General features: G+C 38.1%; 2 protein-coding genes across 3 annotated transcripts; both read left to right on the top strand.

Annotated features, from left to right (window-relative positions):
* Nucleotides 1-294: 294 nt before the first annotated feature.
* LOC139951733 (RNA-splicing ligase RtcB homolog) lies at nt 295-16,101 on the top strand. Of its 2 annotated transcripts, none has more exons than XM_071950791.1 (13): nt 295-433; nt 2,042-2,198; nt 3,561-3,639; nt 4,596-4,712; nt 5,085-5,292; nt 6,107-6,156; nt 6,889-7,100; nt 8,404-8,634; nt 9,400-9,494; nt 10,667-10,760; nt 10,989-11,099; nt 12,299-12,418; nt 13,136-16,101. In XM_071950791.1, exons 2-13 carry the CDS (start codon nt 2,100-2,102, stop codon nt 13,241-13,243), a joined length of 1,524 nt encoding a protein of 507 aa, XP_071806892.1. In that variant the 5' UTR covers nt 295-433; nt 2,042-2,099; the 3' UTR covers nt 13,244-16,101. The 2 variants fall into 2 exon arrangements, with proteins under 2 accessions (XP_071806892.1, XP_071806902.1); XM_071950801.1 differs by lacking the exon at nt 295-433 and adding an exon at nt 554-690.
* A 122-nt stretch (nt 16,102-16,223) lies between these two features.
* On the top strand, nt 16,224-23,317 carry LOC139954566 (zinc finger CCHC-type and RNA-binding motif-containing protein 1-like). The gene is made up of 7 exons (XM_071954429.1): nt 16,224-16,434; nt 17,746-17,774; nt 18,436-18,547; nt 19,033-19,140; nt 19,533-19,657; nt 21,849-21,912; nt 23,153-23,317. The coding sequence occupies exons 1-7, from the start codon at nt 16,351-16,353 to the stop codon at nt 23,315-23,317; spliced, it is 687 nt and encodes a 228-aa protein (XP_071810530.1). The 5' UTR covers nt 16,224-16,350.
* The last annotated feature ends 46 nt before the right edge of the window (nt 23,318-23,363 follow it).

Below are 23,363 nucleotides of genomic sequence, written 5' to 3'. Positions count from 1 at the left end.
CAGATTTACCTTAATGAGATATCCTTTTTTGTAAAATTTAGTGAAAAAGTGATGGCGCCATCCGGAAAGTTATCCCAATCAATAACAAAATCAAAATTTACATTAAATAATAAAATATTACTTCACTTTGACTCCCCTTTCATTTTTCCATAAACCACGCCCATATTATCATAACCCTTCAGCAGTATGGTACCCGTTTTCGCTGGGCACAAAAACAACATACTACACACGGCGTAGCCAGACTGACATTGGCCAGAAACGAAACTTACAAAATGTTTCTCTGCCGGGTGCAATTCGGGCGTTGATCATCACCCATTCCAGCGAAGCCCCGAAGCCGAAAAACAGAGGCAGGAACCTGTACAACCCTAGCCTCTTCCCGGGCCACAGATTGAGGATTTGGCGAAGAGTTTTACTGTAAAACATTGATATATTGGTGAGTTATTTATAAGGTTTGTTGTATTGCATTTGCAAACACACACGAGTGATTTTCACAAAAAGTTATGAAATGGTATGCGCCCTCTACTGTTGTTACAATGTAAGGTTTTGTGCATGTGTCAGAATGTGGTGCAACATAAAACAAAAACAACACAATAGTTATCTTTTGCCAACATAAGATCTTACTGATTGTTTGGTGCACTTGGTATTTTCAACAAAGGAGGCATAAAATAAAGTGTTTTAATTTACAATTGAGTGAGTACACTAACTAAACCTCAATAATTAAATTGACTAAATAAATAAAATCATGAAAATTTCTAATTTTGTTTTTAGTTTTAAATTTATCCAGCCAGGCGCGCATGCCTTGTTACTATGTTAATGCATGTTTGTTTGTTTGTTTGTTTAGATGATTTTCCCATCAAGGGAACTCGGTAAACTCCAACAAGGGAAGGGGAAATAACGAGGCTGGCAACAACCAATCTCTCTGATCTCATACAAACATTGCCGGTTTAATGTCTATGACGATACAATACGAATTGCACATCAAGAAATTGGAATACAACAACTTAACAAGTGACAATTATTTTACCAAATGTGTCAAGCGCCTTTAAAGGCAGTGATGGACACTATTGGTAATTACTCAAAATAATTTTCCGCATTACCCCACTTGAGTAACTAATGGGGAGAGGTTAATAGAATAAAACATTGCTGGAAACGGCTCTCTCTGAAATGACATAGTTTTCGAGATTTTAAAAAGTAGTTTTCCACGAATTTGATTTCCCGATAGTCCTAGAATTTTTTTGAACTATGACTTTTGTTGTATGGGTTTTGTTCCAATTGACCGCCGAGCGTCTATCAAGAAGGAGAGGGTAGCCGAACGAATCTCAAGCCTAGTTGTGTATTCTTCTTCCTTCCTAGGTTCGTCAACCAGAAACATACAATTCACCAAAATTCAATCGGGTCTTTTTCAAATCTATTGTTTATAAATTGATACAGCCTTTGTTTAACTTTGTTTAAACATGGAGGAAGGAATGGTTTAAAGGAGAGTTAAGTTTAAAATGGGGCCTACCCCTACATGTTTACATTTATTAAGCTTGAACTTGAGGTCTGAAGAGACCCACTCCAAAATTCTTTAAAAAGTCATCACTTACAAATGTAGCTACGTGGAATAGCCCAATAAGTGGATTGGCATTCTATTTATATACAATTTATTAAAATAGGCTATTTAAAGCTAGGCCTAGATTAGTTTCGATAACGTGCGTAACCCTCCTCTACACTATCGCAACTACTAACTAGGCCTATATTTGACTACATTCTTTTGTATGGGGGAAAAGTATAAATCAATACCCTGCAACTTGGTTATAGCAAATAAGCATGACATGGACGCTCATCAATACACCCACGGGTAATCACACCCACTGATATGGCTACCAGACAGAGACTAGAGTTGCAGCGTCCACTGACATCAAGTCATTGACATACATGTATTTCGTATTTCCCACTGTTGTGCAATACTGAGACTGTTGTGTAAGTTCTCAGCTCCAGGTGAAGTACATTACATTATTACTTGATCTTAAAGTGACGTTGTGGTCGATAACATTTTCAGAATAACAAACTTTGAAGGAGCTGAGGAACAGTCAAGAGTGACGTGATAACAGGATAAGATGGCAGGCGTACGGACGTACACCCAGGAGTTGGAGTATCTTCATCAGCTTTCCCCAAATATATGGCAGATCAAGAAAGGATTTGTTCCAAACATGAAGGTTAGTTTAATTACTAAACTGCGAATTGTTCTACTGGAAAATAATCAAAGAAATTTGTTAATATTGTGAGTACTGTTTATGAAGATTCTGAAAAGGTGTTCAAAATTAAAACCCTCGTACCATATACCGTGTTTCTCAAGACAATCCATCTATAGAGTGGAGCCATACCCAGAAGGCTTCGATGAGACTGAACTGGACCAATTTAAGTGGTGGACAAATTTGTACTATTTTCAAAAGCATAAATAGAAATGAAATGATCAGACAAATCAGCTTTAATAATAAATGAAGCTGGGCTTAAATCGACTCTATTGGTAATAATGTTGTCAATCAAAGAATAATGATCACGGTTTGAATCTACCCTAGTCGGCCTCAATATCATAGGCACAAAATTTTCAGCAAAAAGGCTGTCAATAAATTCACTAACAAAGTTACCATAGGAAGTCTGCGAGCCGTACTTAAGCAAGTTGATATTTAAATCGCCCAAGATATAACAAGCCTTCGCTTTGGAGAGTTTGACTTTAGCAATTAAAGAAATAATAAAATCTCTAAATAACTCAATTCAGATAAGGCCACACCTGGTGGTCTGTAGAGAGAGCATAAAATGAAACTGTTCTTACTATCTGGGTTAATTTCAGCTGTGATTAGCTCAATGTTACTAGAAAAAAAAGACAAGTCTTCTCTAACAACAAAATTATAATGACTATCAATTAAAATTGCCACGCCACCGCCCTTCCTATCTTTGCGATGCTGTTCACACATGCTTAAAGGATGGTAGCCAGGAAGATTATCAAAATCACTACAATTAATATCAGTTAAATAAGTTTCAGAGAGTGCAATAAAATTAACTTTTTTATTTTTACTTAATAAATGTAAATGCATCTTAAAGTCATCCCATTTACTAGGGAGACTAAATATATTGAGCTGCATAAAAATAATAGGATCAAGATAACGATCAATTTTATTATTGAACTCTAGGTAATTGACGTAAAGACTAGTGATCGTTTGGTAATCAAGCTGATAAGGAGATGGAACAGAAAAGGAGCTGTCTGAATCAGTTTCATTTTCAAAAAAATTAGCAAGACACACATTAGAATCTAAGGTGGTTTCCTGTGTACACATCTGATATAGGAATACACTTTCAATGCGCATAAACAAAATGATACATACATGTAAGGGTACACATTTTTAATTACTAAGTTATTTGTTAACCAGTGCAGACTATTAAGCGTACAAATTGTGTCAAAAAACAAAATTAATAGCAGTTGTTTCTTCAAATGCAAAAAACACATGAGTTAGTGTGTGAGTTCCAGATGCATAAAAATGTTGAGGTACATGTATAGTTCTTGATTCTTGAACTTCCAGGTAGAGGGAAGATTTTATGTCAACAGTAACTTGGAGAAGCTGATGTTTGAAGAGCTGAGGAACTCTTGTGGTAACAAAGGTACATTATTTAATAATACTCAGTTCTTTATAGCGCTTTATAACACCCCTATAAGGGGCCTATCAAAGCGCACAGTATTTTTACCTGCAAGGTATGTGGAGCTCAGGGTTCTCCACAGGGTTAAATTTTGTCCGGGCGCTAAACCAATGCTGCACTTTCGTCAAATTGCGCAAACCATTCCTGCATTGTTTTCAAATTGCGCAAATAATTCATGCACGATCTTCATAATGCGCAAATTATTCCAAATCTATCGGCTTATTGCGCACACTACTCCTATACTATCGGCAAATTGCGCAAACTATTCATGCACAAACCACAAACCATTCCTGCACGATCGGCAATCTCCATGGAGGAAGATTTCTTCCTCCATGGTTGCACGTTGCACAAACTATTCCTGCAAGATCGACTGATTGTGCAAACAGTTTTGCACGAAATGGCGCATTTGGTATTTTGGGAATATTGTCCAGGCGCAGCGCCCGGACAAAACCGCATGTGGAGAACCCTGGAGCTACGATTTGAATTATTAGACCTATTCCTTTAAAGCACTCATTGGTTTACAAGCTTGGGCTGTGGCCCAATCTGCAGCCAATTAAATCAGGAACACCAGGGTGAACCCCCTTCTCTTTTTTGTAAGTGCACTTGGTTCTTTTACATGCATTACACAACACACAAGATCCCAACGGCTTTATGTCCCATCCAAAGGACGAAGCAGTAGTTAAGTGTCTTGCTTAAGAACACAAGTGTCACAACTGGGACTCGAACCCACACTCTGCTCTGAACAGAAACACCAGAGTTTGAATTCGGTGCTCTTCACCGCTCGGCAACAACACTTCCATTTGAAAACACATTTTTAAAAAATGTGATGTAATCAAACTAAATGACTTATATAATATAAGAAAGGCTTGCGAAACACCATGTGATTATTTCTTCTTTTTTCCCCCCATTTTTCCTTGTAGCCATGGGTGGTTTTTTACCAGGAGTAAAGCAGATTGCCAACGTTGCAGCCCTACCAGGTATAGTTGGCTACTCAGTGGGCCTACCGGACCTCCATTCTGGCTATGGATTTGCAATAGGTAAGTGAATGTACACCTCCAAATAATCCATTGCACCCACAGCTGTTGTCGTGGTGCCCTGTGCTTTTGCTGTGGTGCCCTGTGCACGTTTCCAATACAAACTTACTGTGTCCCTACAAGGAAATTGCTGATCAAGGGGGAAGTTCAAGGCCTGTGACTGCATGAAAACCTTGCAGTGGTTGGGACTTATTTGGTTGCAATGCTATGTTCCTCCAGAAGGAGCCCATTCTCACAATGTTTTATACTCCTTTGCTCGCTAACAAGTAGGTTTTTATGCTATTAATTCTTTTTTTAAGTAATTACCAATAGGTCCAGTGCCTTTAGTTAGTTCTTCAAGTTTGTCTTGCTTATTCGTTTTTCCCTAACGCGCAGGTAACATGGCTGCATTCGACATGTCAGATCCAAATGCTGTTGTCTCGCCAGGGGGTGTAGGCTTTGATATCAACTGCGGCGTAAGACTCTTAAGAACAAATCTAGAAGAGAAAGATGTTCAACCGGTAAAAGAACAGCTAGCTCAAGCGATGTTTGATCACATACCAGTTGGGGTAGGGTCAAAAGGTGTAATACCGATGGGAGCCAGGTATGTTGGACAAAGTTAAAAACAATAACAACTGTAATGAGTGTGCACAACATTTGAAAATATTCAAAGATTTGAATATAACTTAAATGCAGGCCTGGAATTTCATCTTTGACAGGGCAAGGCCATTTTTGAAAAGGGCTATTGGAAAAACTCAAAGTCCATTGGAAACTTTTAAAAGGGGCACCAAGGCCAAGACCAGTACAACGGAGGCCAATGGCCATGGCCTCTGTGAAATTCCAGGTCTTTAATTTAGAAAAGGGCACTTCCATTAGGAAAATTTATAGTCTGTGGGTAACCTTTGGAAGGGGCACCAAGGCCAAGACCAGGGCCAAGACCAGGGCAATGGAGGCCATTCCATGTCTGTAAATTGTGCTTCAACTTTTGCAAAATTATGCGTTGGGTCAAAAACTGCGGGTTCAGGGGTTGATTTCACAAAGAGTTAGGACTAGTCCTAAGAGATATAAAAAATGCATGGCTAGTCCTAAGTTAGGACTAGTAACTCTTCCTAACTGGAGATAAGACTAGTCCTAACTCTGTGTGAAATCCAACCCAGATTCTGGCTGCATGCTTTAAAGCGACCAAATTGGTTTTTCCTTGTGCTCATCATGATGCTCAGATTTTTTAGTCTCAATCTTGAAGTTGTCTGTTAGCAGCACTGTTTCAATTATGACTTATGTTTGTATGATTTAATGCCAATATTCAGTATTGATGTGTTCCAAAAAACTTATTGAGTGTGAATGCTTCCTGTATGAAAATTTTTGACATGAATTAAGATGATAATGTATTTAGCAATTTCCGTTCTTGATCCTGGCAGAGATCTTGAAGAAGCCTTGGAGATGGGAATGGATTGGTCTCTAAGAGAAGGTAAGTGTGGAAGACAACTACAAGGGTACATGAATTACTAAAGAAAAGCGTGCTGTGGAGATAATGAACTTCAATCCTGGTTTATTTCTGCGACAGACATTTAAAGACTTGTCAACAAGTCTACCGTCTTTGAAGCTACCCTTTTATATCACCTGGCACACTTATGTCAGTGAGATTAATTTTTTTAAATTATTATTCATAAATACCTAAGACAGTTTATCCATTCTGATTGGTCGAGAGGGCATCACGAGGGGTTGTTTGAACGGATGATATACCATTTCATAGCTGGAGGGGTGTTGTGTTTAAAGAAATCATTGAAGAATTATAATTTTTGCATTTATTTTACCGTTTGACCAAGAAGCGTTTTTTGACCAAAAAGGTATTTATGAATGGGACTCAAAATGTGTTGAATCGGTTTTCAACTAGTGGTTTAAACCCGCCGATGCCTCGTTCTTGATAATTTACCTCGACTTCCTCTCGGTAAAATTATTAAGAACCAGGCCTCGGCCCAGGTTTAAACCACTAGTTGAAAACCTGTTGACCACACATTGATTAGTGGGTTAAACCCGCCGAGGCCTGGTTCTTGATTATTTACCACGACTTCGTCTCGGTAAAATTATTAAGAACCAGGCCTTGGCGCGGGTTTACACCACTAGTTGAAAACCTCTTGACCACACATTGATTCCCTTATCATCGTAAAGCATCTTTTTTTTCTCTCTCTTAACTGTTCAGGTTATGCTTGGGCCGAGGACAAGGAACATTGTGAGGAGTACGGGAGAATGCTCCAAGCTGACCCCTCTAAGGTCAGCGCCCGTGCAAAGAAAAGAGGGCTCCCTCAGCTGGGGACTCTCGGTGCGGGCAACCATTATGCGGAAATCCAGGTTGTGGATGAGATATACAACGAGCATGCCTCCAAGAAGATGGGAATCGATCACGTAGGACAGGTCAGTCAGGGCTAAAATTTTACACTGGACCACAGGCCCAAGGCCAGTTGTTTTAGTGTTGAGTGTTTTGTGAGGTTTTTTTTAAAGTTGAATATTAAAGAGTTATACCTCACTGTTTAACATCTCAAACAAAAAATAATATGTTTAAATGTTGATTTTGAGTGTGATAGAATACCTTTCAATTCTACTGAGTAATGACATGAAGTATGAAGTACGTGTATACTCTCTAAGCATTTGTAAAAAAAAAAGTAGCTTAAATACTTGTTGATAAACTGGTTCAGGTTTTTTTTTTCTTTCTTATTTTGATTCTGGTCCTTTAGAAAGAATTCTGGTCCTGCAATCATTTTGAGCCACAAGCTCTGTGTCGTGTGGATTTTCCCCACTAATTCGAGCCCTGTCAGAGATTTTGTAGTTAGTCAGAAAAGAAACAAGAAGCCCAATATAAAAGTGGTGTGTTGTGACAGAGCGGTCAAGTTTACCAAACCCAAGCAGCAGAGTCTGGGTTCGAATCCCGGTCATAACCTTTGTGCTCTTGAGCAATGCGTTTAAAGGCAGTGGACACTATTGGTAATGGTCAAAGACTAGCCTTCACAGTTGGTGTATCTCAACATATGCATAAAGTAACTAACCTGTGAAAATTTGAGCTCAATCGGTCATCGGAGTTCAAGATAATAATGAAGAGAAAAAAAACACCCTTGTCACACAAAGTTGTGTGCGTTTAGATGGTTGAATTTGAAACCTGAAGTTCTAAATCTGAGGTCTCGAAATCAAATTCGTGGAAGATTACTTCTTTCTGGAAAACTATGGCACTTCAGAGGGAGCCGTTTCTCACAATGTTTTATACCATCAACCTCTCCCCATTACTCGCCCCCAAGAAAGGTTTTATGCTAATAATTATTTTTAGTAGTTACCAATAGTGTCCACTGCCTTTAATCACAATTACTTTTTAAATTCTGCTCTACCAACCAGGCTTATAATTGCAGGGATATGATTCCTCCGTTTTAAACAGAATTCAATTTTGTTTTGCCCTAAAAAACAAATTGAAACAAATTATTTAATTTTATTTTTTTTATTTTTTTTTTTTTTTTGGGGGGGGGGACAAACTCTAAAAGAAATGGAGATATAACCATATAATAATTCCCCAGATTGCAGAAAAGGGATTTTAAAACCAAGATAATTGTTTATAATGTGGCTTCATGCTCGCACGTTTTCGAGCTTGCATACTTTCGCAATTCATTTTTTTTTCACTCAACAGCCTATCACATCCCTGTAATTGGTTTCCTTCCCCCCTCCCTTCAAATAGGTGTGTGTGATGATACACAGTGGCAGCCGAGGATTAGGTCACCAGGTCGCGACCGATGCTCTCGTTGCCATGGAGAAAGCCATGAAGAGAGACAAGATTGACGTCAATGACCGTCAGCTAGCATGTGCTAGAATTCATTCACCTGAGGGTCAAGACTACCTGAAGGGAATGGCGGCAGCGGCAAACTATGCTTGGGTCAACAGAACGAGCATGACGTTCCTCACTAGACAGGTTAGTTCATAAGACCACTGGGCTTGCAGTCACTGGACTAAACAATACTTACCAGGTCCTTCGTAATTGTTATAGCCTGAATTACATGTTGTATAATATAAATATAATAATAAGACTTGTAATGTGGTCGTATCCATCCTGCTGGTTGTTCAAGGCACAGAAAAAGGAAAAACAAAGAAGAAACAGGCACAACAAAATTAGTCCTTGAAAACCTTTGACATAAAATACGTAAAGACAAGATCTGAGATTAAGTGGTAGAGAGTTCCAGATGCGTAGCGGCTGAAGAAAAAGACCTGTCACGCCATGAGTGTCGAGACTTGGGTTCAATGAGAAGAAGCATGGAACTTGATCGAAAATTTCTTGATGGAGTTTAAACTTTAAGTATATCAGAAATATAGTGGAGAGCCTTGCCATTAAGTGCTTTGTGGACAATGAGCATCAGCTTGAAGATGATTTGTTGAGAAATAGGGAGCTGTAGTTGTTTCAGAATGGGGGTGATAGAACAGGTTTCCTTGACAGTGTCTCAATGCGTGTAGCGGTATTTCGGAGGCGTTGAAGTACAATTATGTGTTTGTACATTGGTAGGGAAAACAACACTACCCAACTTGAATTGTGTGGTTGTTTCAGTGACTGGCCCTGTGCTACAGCAAAATACTTGAGGAGTTACTGAAAATCTCTGAATGAATGGTCTCTAATCCTGTTATACGATCAAGAAAACAATGCAATTATTAAGTTTGATATGATTGTGTTTTGTTTTCTTTTTAGGCATTTGCCAAGCAGTTTAAAGAAACACCGGACGAACTGGACATGCATGTCATTTATGACGTATCACACAACATCGCTAAGGTGGAAGAGCACATATCCTTTGTCATTATTTATGTTTTCAACTTTATAATATTTCACAAGAAAAATTTATCTTGCAGTTAAAGTCACTGGAAATTGGCAAAGACAAGTCTTCTCACTTAGTGTATCTCAACATATGCATAAAATAACAAACCTGTGAAAATTTGAGCTTAATTAGTCATTGAAGTTGCGAGATAATAATGAAAGAAAAAATACCCTTGTAACACGAAGTTGTGTGCTTTCAGTACTTGATTTTGAGACCTCAAAATCTAATTCTGAGGTCTCGAAATCAAATTAATGGAAAATTACTTCTTTCTTGAAAAATACGTCACTTCAAAGGGAGCCGTTTCTCACAGTGTTTTATACTATCAACCAACTATTCCCCATTACTTTTTACCAAGTAAGGTTTTATGCCAGTTGTCTTCAGGTTGACCCTGCAATGAGACAGAGCAGTCAGGGACTGACATTTCAGGATGATCAGGCAGGCCCAGAATTTCAATCTGGAAAGGGCACAACACAAAAGCACTTCTACAAAAGTACATGGCACCACGGCACTTGCTGTGTGTGCTGTGGGTTATTTCGGGGCCTGAATGATGCTGCGCCTGAGTTTATTCTGTTGCAAAAAAAAAAAAAAACATGTTGGAAACCAGAGTTGCCACATCCTTTGATGTGTAAACTGGTAAAGGGAACAAAGGGAAGTGTCGTGGCCGAGCGTTTGAGAGCACTGAATTCAAACTCTGGTGTTTCTGAGCAGCAGAGTGTGTCCCCAGCGGTCATACTTGTGTCCTTAAGCAAGACCTTTGCTTCGGATGGGACGTAAAGCTGGTGGTCCCATGTCTTGTGTAACGCATGTAAAAGAACCCAGTGCACTTATTGGAAAGAGAAGGGTTCGCCCCGGTGTTCCTGGCTGTGGCTGCTGTATGCGCCGTAGCACCTTGTAAACCCTTATAAGGTGCTAAATAATTGGGTCTCAGAATTCATCACTGCAATAACCTATCTTTCTGAAAGTTTGTATAATATACTCAGCGCCTTGAGTACCTTGTTTGGTAGATACGTGCGCTATATAAGACTCTGATATTATTATTATTATTATTAACAAAGTTCCACAATTTAATGGTTCATAATAATCAAATACACACCACAAGACCCTAAGTTCTTTCCGAAATAATTCCTTGACTGATTCTCACATCTTAGACGGGAAGCAGAAGACGCTTCTTGTCCATCGTAAGGGATCAACGAGAGCCTTCCCTCCACATCACCCTCTCATCCCTGTGGATTATCAGGTCAGTAGTTTGAGCTCATCCCTAAACTGCAAAATTTACAAAGTCTAAGTAAACAAAATTTTGAACTTGGTATTTGTATCAGTGTAAAAGTGCAAAAAAATGCTGCGTCTTGATTTTGCATTAAAAATGTGTATCACCCATTAGTGTAAAAAAAAAAAATAGACAAAATTAATGAATGAATGAATAAATAGATTGTTTTGTTGAAGAAAGGTTTTTTCTCTCCCTCAGATGACTGGCCAACCTGTTCTGATCGGTGGTACCATGGGAACCTGTAGCTATGTGCTGACTGGAACGGAAAACGGAATGAAAGAGACATTCGGAACAACATGCCATGGAGCTGTGAGTATTAAATAGATAACGAGCTGGTACTCTACCAACAGAAACGTCTAGCACAATGTTGGCATTCCACATATTGGTATCTGAAAGCACACAATACTATGCAACTAGGGAATAGGTTTTTTCCCATTATTTTCTTGCAATTTCGATGACCAATTGAGCCCAAAATGATGTAATGTATTGGGGTGCACCAAGTGAGGATACTGGTCTTTGACCATTAACAAAAGTATAACCTGCCATTAAGAAAGTATTTATATCTCTGTCCATTGGCAATACGACCCAAACCAACCGCGGTCACATTTATATTACATTATTGTCCTTTCTGCAACAAACAGAAACCAAATTTTAGAAACGGAGAAAAATAAAAAATAAGCAAGATGTAAACAAACAAGCAAGTTGAACCAGGGAAACAAAAACCAATAGCTATAATTCGAATAAATCAATAAAGGTATATACAACGAAAGAAAATTCCAAGCATAACAAAATACCCCCAAAAATTATATGGGGGGGGGGGTCGGAGAGGTTCAGCACATACACTCTCAGCCAAAACTGGTCTAGTACAAAATTATCTGTTTAAATTATAACTGTGAGAAAACAGAATTAGCTGTTTCAAACTGCTTACCAACCTATGGTACAACTTTTTTTAAATGGGTAATAGCTTGATGTGCTAACCCTATCTACTAGCAGTAGAGTCTTCCTTGAAGGCTAAATGACTACACAACAAACATGAATTGGTAACTAAGTTACAGGACATAACAAAGTTAACTACAAGGTTAAATGACAACACAACAAACATGAATTGGTAACTAAGTTACAGGACATAACAAAGTTAACTACAAGGTTAAATGACAACACAACAAACATGAATTGGTAACTAAGTTACAGGACATAACAAAGTTAACTACAAGGCTAAATGACAACACAACAAACATACAAACATGAATTGGTAACTAAGTTACAAGACATAACAAATTTAACTACAAGGCTAAATCACAACACAACAAACATGAATTGGTAACTAAGTTACAGGACATAACAAAGTTAACTACAAGGCTAAATGACAACACAACAAACATGAATTGGTAACTAAGTTACAGGACATAACAAAGTTAACTACTCTTCAAGAAAGACTCTGCTAGGGCCATGAACTGTTTTTTACATATTGATAATTAATCTACATTTTGTCTGCTTTTTATACCAAGGGACGTGCCTGGTCTCGGTCTAAATCACGACGTAATCTTGACTACCATCAAGTTTTGAGCAAACTTCAGTCTCAAGGAATCTCTATCAGGGTGGCATCACCAAAGCTCGTCATGGAAGAGGTAATAATAATAACAATTTATTGACTTATATTTTGTCTATTCTGTAAAATGTACACAAGTGCATAACAAAATAAATAGACAATGATTTAAAAGCTAACAACTGGTAAAAAGCAAGGAAATACCACAATCCAAAAATATTGGAAAAAACAAGACTCCCCAACCGTTTTGGCTGAGGTTGAATATGCTAAACCTCTCCCCCAAAATTGTTTCTTTTGTTATAGTTGTATTTTTTTTCTTTTGAGTTTTATCCCAATGATGATGGATTCCACGGCCGAGTTTGAGGGGTTTATTTTTAGATAGTCAAAAAGAAGTACGATCGCTAAATATTGTTTCAACTTTTGCATGGTGTAGGATCTTGCTGTTCTTGTTTCATCCGCTCAACAATGATGAGATATAGCGCACGAAAAGTGACTGGTACTGGTCAAATGTTACTACGTGGTGGGTCAGTCAAATAGGCTGATAGGTAGAAACTGTCAAACTTTTTGGGGGATGTCTGGTGTGACTGTGTATTTTTGCTTAGCAGACAAAAATTGCTAAGCACAATTCTCTGCTTAAGCATCTCTGTGAAATCTACATTTATATCTGATTAAACCAATAAAACGGTTCCATTAATGGCATGTTAATGGAATGTTGATAGTAACCTGTTATCCTTTGGATTAAAAAATGTATTTATTTATATCCTCATAATTGTTTGTTTTGCCTCCCTCTCTTTCTCAGGCACCTGAGTCCTACAAAAATGTCACTGATGTCGTTGACACGTGTCACGCAGCGAACATAAGCAAGAGGGCAATCAAGCTCAGACCCATCGCTGTTATCAAAGGATAGACATTGGCTGATGGGGACTTTTGTAATGATGCGTCCATATTGGTCTTGTTCCCTGTGTGCAACAATGACATATCAATGCTTATCATCTACAAACTTGGGGGCAGACTATTTCCATTTTGAAGGAAGAGGAACGCTGAGCATGATTTGCAGTATGTGCCCTGCTGTGGACGCGGTGTATCGATTAACTATCAATACCACAAGACACATGTATGGCAGATTGATCGCAGTTCAAATTGTCCAGGTTTATTTTTTTTACTTGTTGTGTACGTGACAGTATGGCAACACTAGTTTTGGCAACACTTGCCACAACAACTTGTCACGTGATACTGGTTTACTAAACATGCCTAGGTGTTTATGAAGACACGCATGATATAATATTCCAACGGATGTCAATTTTTCCCAGTTTTTTGGCCCCCACAAAAATCAGCAAAATTGGTATCGGAAAAGCACAAACTCTTCTGAAATATCAGTAGCACCCCAGTTCATTTCTGGGTATTTGGCCATTGTTTGATTGGGTGTTACCATGGAAAATACACATAAAAATTGTAAAGAAGTACAATATCACAAAATTCTATGATAGCAGTGAAATTAGTACAGTAAACTCTACAATGTTGGCAATGTTTCAATCCTAAGAGTCAACTAAATGTCCAGTTCGTGTGTACAGTTCAGTTGGTACGAATCAACAAAAGTTCTGGAATGCAGACAATCAGGATACTACAATGAATCAAGGTCACTGTTCAATGGCATAAAATTCCAGTCTCCGGTGTTGGTGATCTGTGATACGCCCACTCCGCCGTCGGTAGATCCTAGTGTGGATGGGTAGTTGCGTCGGTTGTAGCTGTCCGGGTATTGGGCTACAAGTCACGTAAATACAGTTGCTCACTCTTCCCATTCATAAAAACGGTGCTGAATAGTTCCGGCTGCAACATAGGAGCGGAGTACTATATCCTGATGTTATTTGGCTAGACCAAACAATTCATTAGTCCAATGATGCGGATGAATACGGTCAAAGGTCAATCAATCTTGTAGACTCGGTAGGGGTTGCCTTCGTGGAGCATGTATTTGCGTTGTCGGAACTAGTTTACTCTCATGTACACTGAATCGATATGATGGTGCGTGTGCCTGTGCTATTGATATTGCACGACTACACTAAACAAAGTAGTTCGTTAGTTTTACACCAAGTGTACAAAGAATCCAATATGTAAAGGCAAATTCACAATCCTACCGTGGTGGATAGTCCCTGATGCATCCAGAGGACGGGTCTTGGCAACGTTGGTATGGGTTTCGGTATGTTTTATGTCCGACAGGCGACGAGAAATACCGCCGGTGACTGTCACGTTCCACTGTACTGTACACAAGCGTTTGTGGTACATATGCAGCATGCAACGATGCTGGCTGATTTACGTACGTGCAGCAACAAGTCTCTCAGTCGGACCGCCGTGGTCAGTGTTCCTCTCGGAAATTTCAATGCTTGAAATATCTGTCGTAACGGTGAGTAACGAGGCCAATGCTAAAGCAAGTGATGCTATAGATCTTTTCACCGCTGCCACCATGAAGTGATATGAGTCTAGGAAGTAATTGAGGCGATATACGATGGTTGCTTTCCTAGCTCCTGACCAAGGTCTTTATTCTTTCATACCACTTTATAAGAAGAATGATAACACAGTTGGGCACAATATACATGGGCAGAATAAAGTAGTCCCATATCACAACATTACTCACACACTCACTCAGTCAACCCAAGTTGTCCATTGCCGCATGTTCAGTCAACCCAAGTTATCCATTGCCGCATGTTAGAGTCGGGTATTAAATACCCCGTAAAGTCTGTGAAAGGCAATGGACACTATTGGTAATTACTCAAAATAGTTGTTAGCAAAAAAACCTACTTGGTACCAAGCAATGGAGAGCTGCTGATAATATAAAACATTGTGAGAAACAGTTTCCTCTGAAGTAATGGATTTTTTTACATATTTTTACTTTTTTCCAAGTGGTCTCACAACTGATGTCTCATGACTCACTCAGTGTTGTCAAGGTTCATTGGGTTACATCATAGGGCAAAAATAGTATGTCTGTGTTATGTTTTACTCTAAGGCAAGAGAATTCCTCGTAATTACAAGATAATTCCTCATACTTTCTTTGTAAATTATTGTACAGATGTTAAGGCCTGAGAAGTTCAAGTGCTGGAATTAACTCAGGAAAAGCGAAAGAAGGAATCTGTTTTGTTTTCGGATTTTTATGTTATTGGGGGTTGAACAAGAAAAATTAACTAGAGTGGGACTCGAACCAAAAGACCTTAGGAGTACCGAGTCGGCATTCTACCAACTGAGCTATCTTGTTTTTGTTTTGTAACTTTGTTTTTTTTCGGGGACTATTGAGTGCTGTTTTTGCTTGATGGTCTTCGTTGGTTGGCATCATTTCAAACTTGTTCTCGTTATATTTTGTTAACATTATTTGTTCTCGTCAGATTTTGAACAACCAATTATGATTGTTTTTTCCAATTTAAAATTTTTCTTACACTCCTTGCGCCTTTAAAAAAATTTTGAACAGAAAAGAAAAGCAGTCACCTTATTCCTAAACCTCATATTTCTTTGGTGTTTAGATGTCGCCACCACTTGGCAGAAACCATTAGACACACATGTTAGATTGTGCCACAATTATTATAAAAAAAAATTACCACGTTTTCAGCCTGAATGCTAATTTTATTTACTTCTAAAGTTTAAAAATACTGTCCGCACAATATTATAATATTGCTTGCTACTGAGTCACAGTGTAACTTTATAGAGTGAAGATGAAAGTGTTTTTCTTTAACGTATTTCTTTAAAAATTAATAATAAATGCTGAATAATGTTCAGTTCTATTGACCAAATAGTTTGTTCTTTGTTTATTTTGTAAAGATGTAAACAACAAAATTATGACAACTGAGAAGTTTGCTCTAAAATAAAATAATTGTATTCAACAAATAAATCATTATATAGCGCCCTCAGTTGATGAGTAAAAACCATAAACATGACAAAAAGTCGTCTGCATCATTTGCACGCAGCAGGTTGAGTGAGGTCCGTAAATTTGATCCTTTCTAACTTCTAAACGTTCCCATTGTTTGCATTAAAATGAGTGGAGGACTTGCACCTAGTAAGACGACGTGTTATGTCTCAAATCTACCATTTTCACTGACGAACAACGATCTGCATAAAGTGAGTGAAAATAAAAAAATTGCTTTCATTTTGTGCTTTACTTTTCCCATTAACCAGTAACGATATGGTTCTGAATACATATGCAATGTGGTGGCCATAGAACTTGTGTGTTTCGCAAGATAACGAATACACCACTATCAATCATGCTATAGTCTACTTATAGTACTACTAGTACTAGGTATGTGTAGAGGGCAATGTTGAAATTATGTTATGAAGTTCAGTTGTACGTTTATGAATATAAATATGATGGTTACATTTAATTTAAAACTTAACTAAATTTCTATCATTTATGATTTAGTCTTAATATTTTTAGACTAGAATTAGTTTAGACTTAGTTACTAATATACTAGGTTAGTTAGACTAGAGTAGTTGCGATAATAGTCGCAAGCCAATAATGGGGCAATGGCAAGAGGTCGTTTAGCCCACCTTGTTGAGCTGTTAATGGCTCCGCTTTTAACATCGGTCTCATCACTGTCACGACAGTGATGAGACCGATGTTAAAAGCGGAGCCATTAACAGCTCAACAAGGTGGGCTAGAGGTTGTTTTGCACGTTTACTGAATTTTGGAGGAAAACAATCTCAAAAGACCCGTAGTGACTTTTACTGTTTTAGGGGTGTCCGAACATATGAGTGTCGGAATATATGTTCAGTTGTCGGCACATAGGAGTGTCGGAATATAGGGGTTTGGGAACATAGGAGTGTCGGAATATGTTCAGTTGTCGGAACATAGGAGTGTCGGAATATAGGGAACAGAGGAGTGTCGGAATATATGTTCAGTTGTTGGAACATAGGAGTGTTGGAATATAGAGGTATCGGAACATAGGGGTGTCGGAATATATGTTCACAGTTGTCGGAATATAGGGGTGACGGAACATAGGGGTGTCGTAATATAGGGGTGTCAGAATATAGGGGTGTCGGAATATAGGTCGAGTTGTCGGAACATAGAGGTATCCGAACATCTAGGGTGTGGGAATATAGGTGTAACCAAAGTGATCAGCATAAAAACTGAAACTAGTAAACGTCTCTGTTTTGTTGTCTTTGATGTTATCGCTATTAAGGTTTTTTGCCAATAGCAAAATATCAAGAGAGGGCGCTGTTGAACCTACACAAAGGTGTAGGCATTGCGTGTGCGAGTCGTAGAAACTGCATAGAAACTGCCCCATATTCCTTTCCACAAAGCATTGCAGTGCTGAATCGCGATCAACATTATTAGGGGTTATTTGGGGTAGAGTATTTTATTACATTAGTCACTTTTTTGCACTTTGGTTGTTGGTAAACATATATTCTTTCTTTGGTTCTTTTGTATTTCAGATCTTTGAAAAATATGGCAAAGTTGTGAAGTAAGTAAAGTACCTAATGACAATTTACACTGTGCAGTGAATCAGTAACATTACATAGTGTCTTACTATAATGTACTGTACTCCACTTATTGTATTACCAAGTTATCAGGTTGGATCGGAACCTGAGCACAATTTGGGTCATCGTGTTGGCGTAGTGGTGTCTTCCCAGTCCCTTGCTTCCACCTCTGGAACCCTGGTTCGCATTCAGCGAGGGCACTTATAATGAGGATTGGGTTTCCCTGCCCTTCCTTCCTCGTCTTCTCTTCATTGTGTTCTTGGCTAGTACTCAACAGTGAAAAGGTCCCCTTTCTGAGAGTCCTAGGCTTCCCAACCATATTCATATACATTTAAATTAATCAATTTACTTGTTTTTGAACTGAGTTATGATCACTAATCCCTCCATTTAAACAGTGGTCTTTTGTAGGTTCCTTCGTAATACCATGAATACAAAATAAAACCCAGACAAAAATGTAAGTTCAACTTACTTGAATATTTTAAAAGTTTTTCTTGTTGGATGAAAACTGATAACAAACTAAAGTGTAGTCATTGCAAACTGGCTATTTTCAGAAGTAAAGAACAAACACACATTCTGTCTTATGTATGTCAGCATTCAACTTACAATGTACAAGCTATTGATATGATTTGCTCCCACCTGTTGCAGGGTGACCATTTCAAAGGACAAGGAGACAAGGAGAAGTACAGGTGTGGCGTTTGTTTTATTCCTTCAAAAAGATTCCTGTTTCAAGGCAATAAAGGGTCTTAATGGTAGAGAGGTCAGTATACTATAATATGGACTGGCATTGCTAATCGGTCAGACAGCTGCAGCCGATTTCACAAAACCTTTACGCAACTGCGTAAGTCCAACGTGGATTTACGTAGTTTGGTAAAGTTTCGTGAAATCAGCTGGAGGAGGCCTAAAAAGTTATTTGAAAGTTCACTTAATAATCAAAGTACCCATCAGTCACAGAAATAAGTTTATGCTTTTGGGTTTTATTAGTCAACAAGTTTTGATTCAGTAACTCTCTTAGAATCCAAAATATTATTGGGACCCAATTTCATGGCTCTGCTTACCATAAGCACAGAATCGGCGCTTACAGAAGCATGGAATTCTGTGATTACAGCAAGCCTATTTCACGGGTTAGCGGCGAAATCATGATCGTAACGCAGAATTCGGCAGTAAGCAGAGCCATGAAATTGGGTCCTGTTATTCACTATGAGGCGTTAAATTTTGAGATATTTTAATTTATATTTGTTGTAGCTGTTTGGAAGAAAGTGGAAGGTATCCATAGCAGCAGACAATGGACGAGCGGCAGAATTCATCAAAAAGAAGAATTATCCAGACAAAACGAGATGCTATGAATGTGGTGTGAGTAAAAGCATTATATTATTACGATGCTCCATATGTGGTTCAGCCTCCGGTGTCTCATTTGGAAACACTGCTACAATACAAATACAGCCCGTATCATTTAGATCAGATCATTTTAGGGGGTGTTCAAATGGACGGCTTGTGCAGTGGATGTTGATAGATCACTGCGTCACGCAAGTGCCTATCTGCTGCATGCCCAAGGTTTTCACTACTCCTGGCTTCAAAGCTGGCATACAAGGTGGCAGAACCAGACATTTTCATTCAGGGGGGAGGGGCGAAAGCAAATACTTAATTTAGGGTGCTGTTAAAATTATCAAAAAAATATATAAAATAGTTCATAATGTCAGACTGTTAAAAGGTATTTATTTCACTTGTAAAAACAAAATATGCAGGAGTTTGGTCACCTGAGTTACAACTGCCCTAAGAACTCCCTCGGTGACAGGGAACCCCCCAAGAAGAAAGAGAAGAAAAAGAGGAAACAGGAGGATGAGATAGAGGAGGAGTACAAAGATTCAGAGTAAGATTTTCTCTCCTCCCCCTTTATTCCCTACCTTCTATCTTTTCTTTGTCTATAAATCCTTCTCATCTATCTCCTTCCCCTTCTTGGTCTACATTCTTCTCCATCTTCTTTGTCTACAGCTAGGCCTTCTTCCCTTCTTTTCGCTAAACGTTCTCCTTCATCTCCTGGTCTACTCGTTCATCCCCTCCCCTGCCTAGCCTTCTCCTCCGTCTATCCTCCCCTTCTTGGTCTGTAGCTATAAAGAAAGGGCTTTAGACGAAGAAAGAGGAGATGTGAGAAAGATGTAGACAAAGAAAGAAAGGAGATTAAGGAAAATGCTAGGAGACGGAGGAGAGAAGGCTATAGCGAAGAAGGAAAAAAGAGGGGAAGGGGCTCCCCTTCTACGTCTTTACCCTTCTCTCTCTCCCCTTCCCTTCCTCGTCTATTACCTTTTTCTCCCATACAGGCCCTACTCTGTTTGAAATGCGCCTTCTTTCCTTACATCAGGTTTCCAATTTGTCCCTATTTGAGAATCAAGTCATTATTTATTTAACTTTAAAGAGGTTCTTGTCTATGGTTATTGATTTTGTCCATTTTGGCCAGTACTTCCAATTTCTTACATTGTATTTCTTTATACAGGTGTATATATAATAATTATTGGTTTTTATCCTCAAATGGCATCTTATGTCCAAGTACTTCCAATGTCTTACATTGTGTTTCTTTGTTTGCGTTTGTTCTGCTCAATGACTTTTTTAACACATTTTAAAATGTCTGCTATTGTTGTTTAAGTGTTGTTGTTTTATTATTGTTGTTGTGGCTGTTCAATATTCTCAGTCAAAATAGTTGTCATAAAGTAGTTTCTGATACTAACATCAATTTCTATAAAAAGCATAGATAATGGTTTATACATTATTAATGTATAAACCATTATTTATCATCTTCTTTTCAATTGTTTTAAAGATGTATTGTAATCACTTGTTTACTTTCAGACTTGCCATACCAGGACACCAATCTGCCAATGTCAGCTACTCTTTTGCAGGCTTATCTTGTCCTCTGTATTTCTCCTTTAATGAAATTCATATCCGTATATCTTTTTCAGAATGTATACCAGACTTATCTGTAATTCCTCTAGGTACTCTTGATGTTACCCATTGTAAAATAAGTTACACTGGTTACCGTCTCGATAAAGAACAAGAGCTTTAAAAAGCTCTTTTATTATTTTATTAAGTTAAGAAGCCATTCATGGTTTAGCAACAAGATCTCATAACCACCAAATCACTCAAACAACTTACCATCTCAGGAGTTTGCAATACCACACATTGTTGTCTTACCCAATCAGAAAAAAAATCAAGCATGTTGTGTTAGCTGCTCCAAAACTATGGCATAATCTACCTCCTTGTGTTTAGCACTCATATTCACTTGAATGAAGTTCTGTTTGTGTATTTGTATTTCTTTCTCTGCATTTATTTAGTTCTTGAAATGCACAATAGAGTGTTACTGAATATAAATGTATGTTGTTATTATTTCTTCTGATGATATACCCAAAGTCAGAAAAACACTATATAAAGGTCGAGTAGTGAAATTGCTGTATTTTGTAGATACGCATGACACATTTCTTTAGAGAAGCATTTTTTACTTAGATGTTATTTTCAATTATCTTGTGTTGCCCCCGACTGTTTTACAGCATATTTATGGTTTTTATCGGATGGTTCTAATGGTTTTGGTATTTTGTGCACTCATTAATTTTATTGTTTGTTACTTAATTTTCTGTTGTGAATCTTAGGGTAACTTTTTCAGGATCTTTATATTGTATCAGGTTTTTACTGTTGTGTTTGATTGCTTTGATATCTGTCTACTTTTACCTTTATTGTTTTTATGATCAGATTTTGTGGATCTTACTTTTGCCCTTTTAATGATTTTACTTTTGTGGTTTTACAGTGTATGTTATAGTTTTTTTTTTATTTTTATGAAAAGTGCCTGGTAGCATTTTAAAATTTAGATTATATAAATGTGTTTTATAATTTAAATTCCTCTTTTATATTGGCTAGATCGTTATAATTGCTTGGAATACAAACAAAGTTGAGTAATATGAAATGTTATGAATGATGCATTTGTGCACAAATGCAATCATGACTAGTATTTTATTATCATCATCATTTTGGGCAATACTCGTCCTAAATATTTATTTGTTGACTTTTGTTTTTTCCAGGGAGGAGGAATCTGAGGGAGAGGATCCAGCACTAGAGAGCCTTGGAGCAGCCATCAGCTTCCAGGTCAGACCCTTTTACCTTGAAGAAACACTGTACATGATTAATAATAATAGTCTTGCAAGACTGGGCCCCTGTCTTTATCCGCAAGGATAAAGACAGGTACCTGCTTCTTTTATAAGGGAATGCTGTACGCGTCGCGCACATAGCGTGATGTGGCACACATCGTGTGATGTGGCACAACTGTCCCGGCCATTGCTCTCGACCAATAGGAATATGGAAACTGATAAGCACAGGTGCAAGCTCGCGTGTCACGCCCATGTTTCAACACTTGTTACTGGTCATTAACAAAGGTTTATACACACCCACGGAATAGCGAAACTGTCTGAGGTATTTATGTATAAGAAACAATTTTCAGTACCCTATTCAAATCATCTATTCTACCCGTCAGAGGCATTATCTTATGGCAGACTCTTTTTTTCTGAGAAGACCTTTGAAATTTGCCTTCTGCAGATTTCATCTTTTTTTCTTTTCCTTTTTTTATGTCATCATCTTCATCTTTTGTGATTAAAATTTCAGTGCAGTTTTTTATTTTGTATTTATCGTTTGATGTTTCTTAGGCGTTAGACAGGAACAACAAAATTGTCACGACTGTATTAATAAAGAATTAGACAATCAATGTCTTTTGTTTTATTTCAAAATCAAACCAATGGGCATTTGCTGTGGGTGTAAAAAAGAACTTCCTTTGCAAACTTAAGAAATATAAAAATACAAACAATTTTATATTTCGCTGTTTGCTCTTCTGAAGCACTTGGTACGATTTTAGCTTTAGATCATCAGTTTGAAATATTCGTAAGAAAAAGACATGCAGTAACAACTATTTAATACAACTCTATTTGGAGAAGTTTTGGTTCTGAGAACTCCCAGTGTGGTCTCGTCGGGTTGAAAAGTAAACTCGTTACTTGCCGACCAAATTAACTCATTGAAACCATGTTCCCGCTACTACCGTGCACATATAATTCATACTTAAATGCATTGAAACACACACGGGGCAGTTCGGGACCCGAACCAATATGCTAGCTCATAATAATTGGAGTCAACTGTACAAGGAGAAAGACAAATATAGGATTTGAGGCATTGAGAAAGACAAACTTGCTGTAACAGGATGGTGTGGCATACTTTCTACACAGAATCATTTCACACACTATAACACAGTGGCTTTTGAAAATAAGTTCATTTTCTCCATGGAAACATGATACGAAATAAGTTTCTAACTTGTATATTTCTTATCTCCGCTTCTTAATAGAGGGCGAAAGAAGAGGAAGATGTCTACAGAGACACTGTGGCACGAGGAGCCTACAATGAGTTCGCCTCATCCTCCTCTTCATCAGTCCAAGGACCTCCCTCAAAGAAGCTCAAATTGAAGCAGAGCTCCTACTTCAGTGATGAGGAGGAAATCGACGGGGACTGAGTCGACTTTGAGGGGATACTTCTCTCCTAAGTTGCCATACATTGAC

Source organism: Asterias amurensis, chromosome 2 (assembly GCF_032118995.1).
Source record: "Asterias amurensis chromosome 2, ASM3211899v1".
Lineage (NCBI taxonomy): Eukaryota > Metazoa > Echinodermata > Asteroidea > Forcipulatida > Asteriidae > Asterias > Asterias amurensis.
The sequence above is the reverse complement of the archived record's forward strand: the minus strand, read 5'-3'. Positions and strand labels throughout refer to the sequence as shown.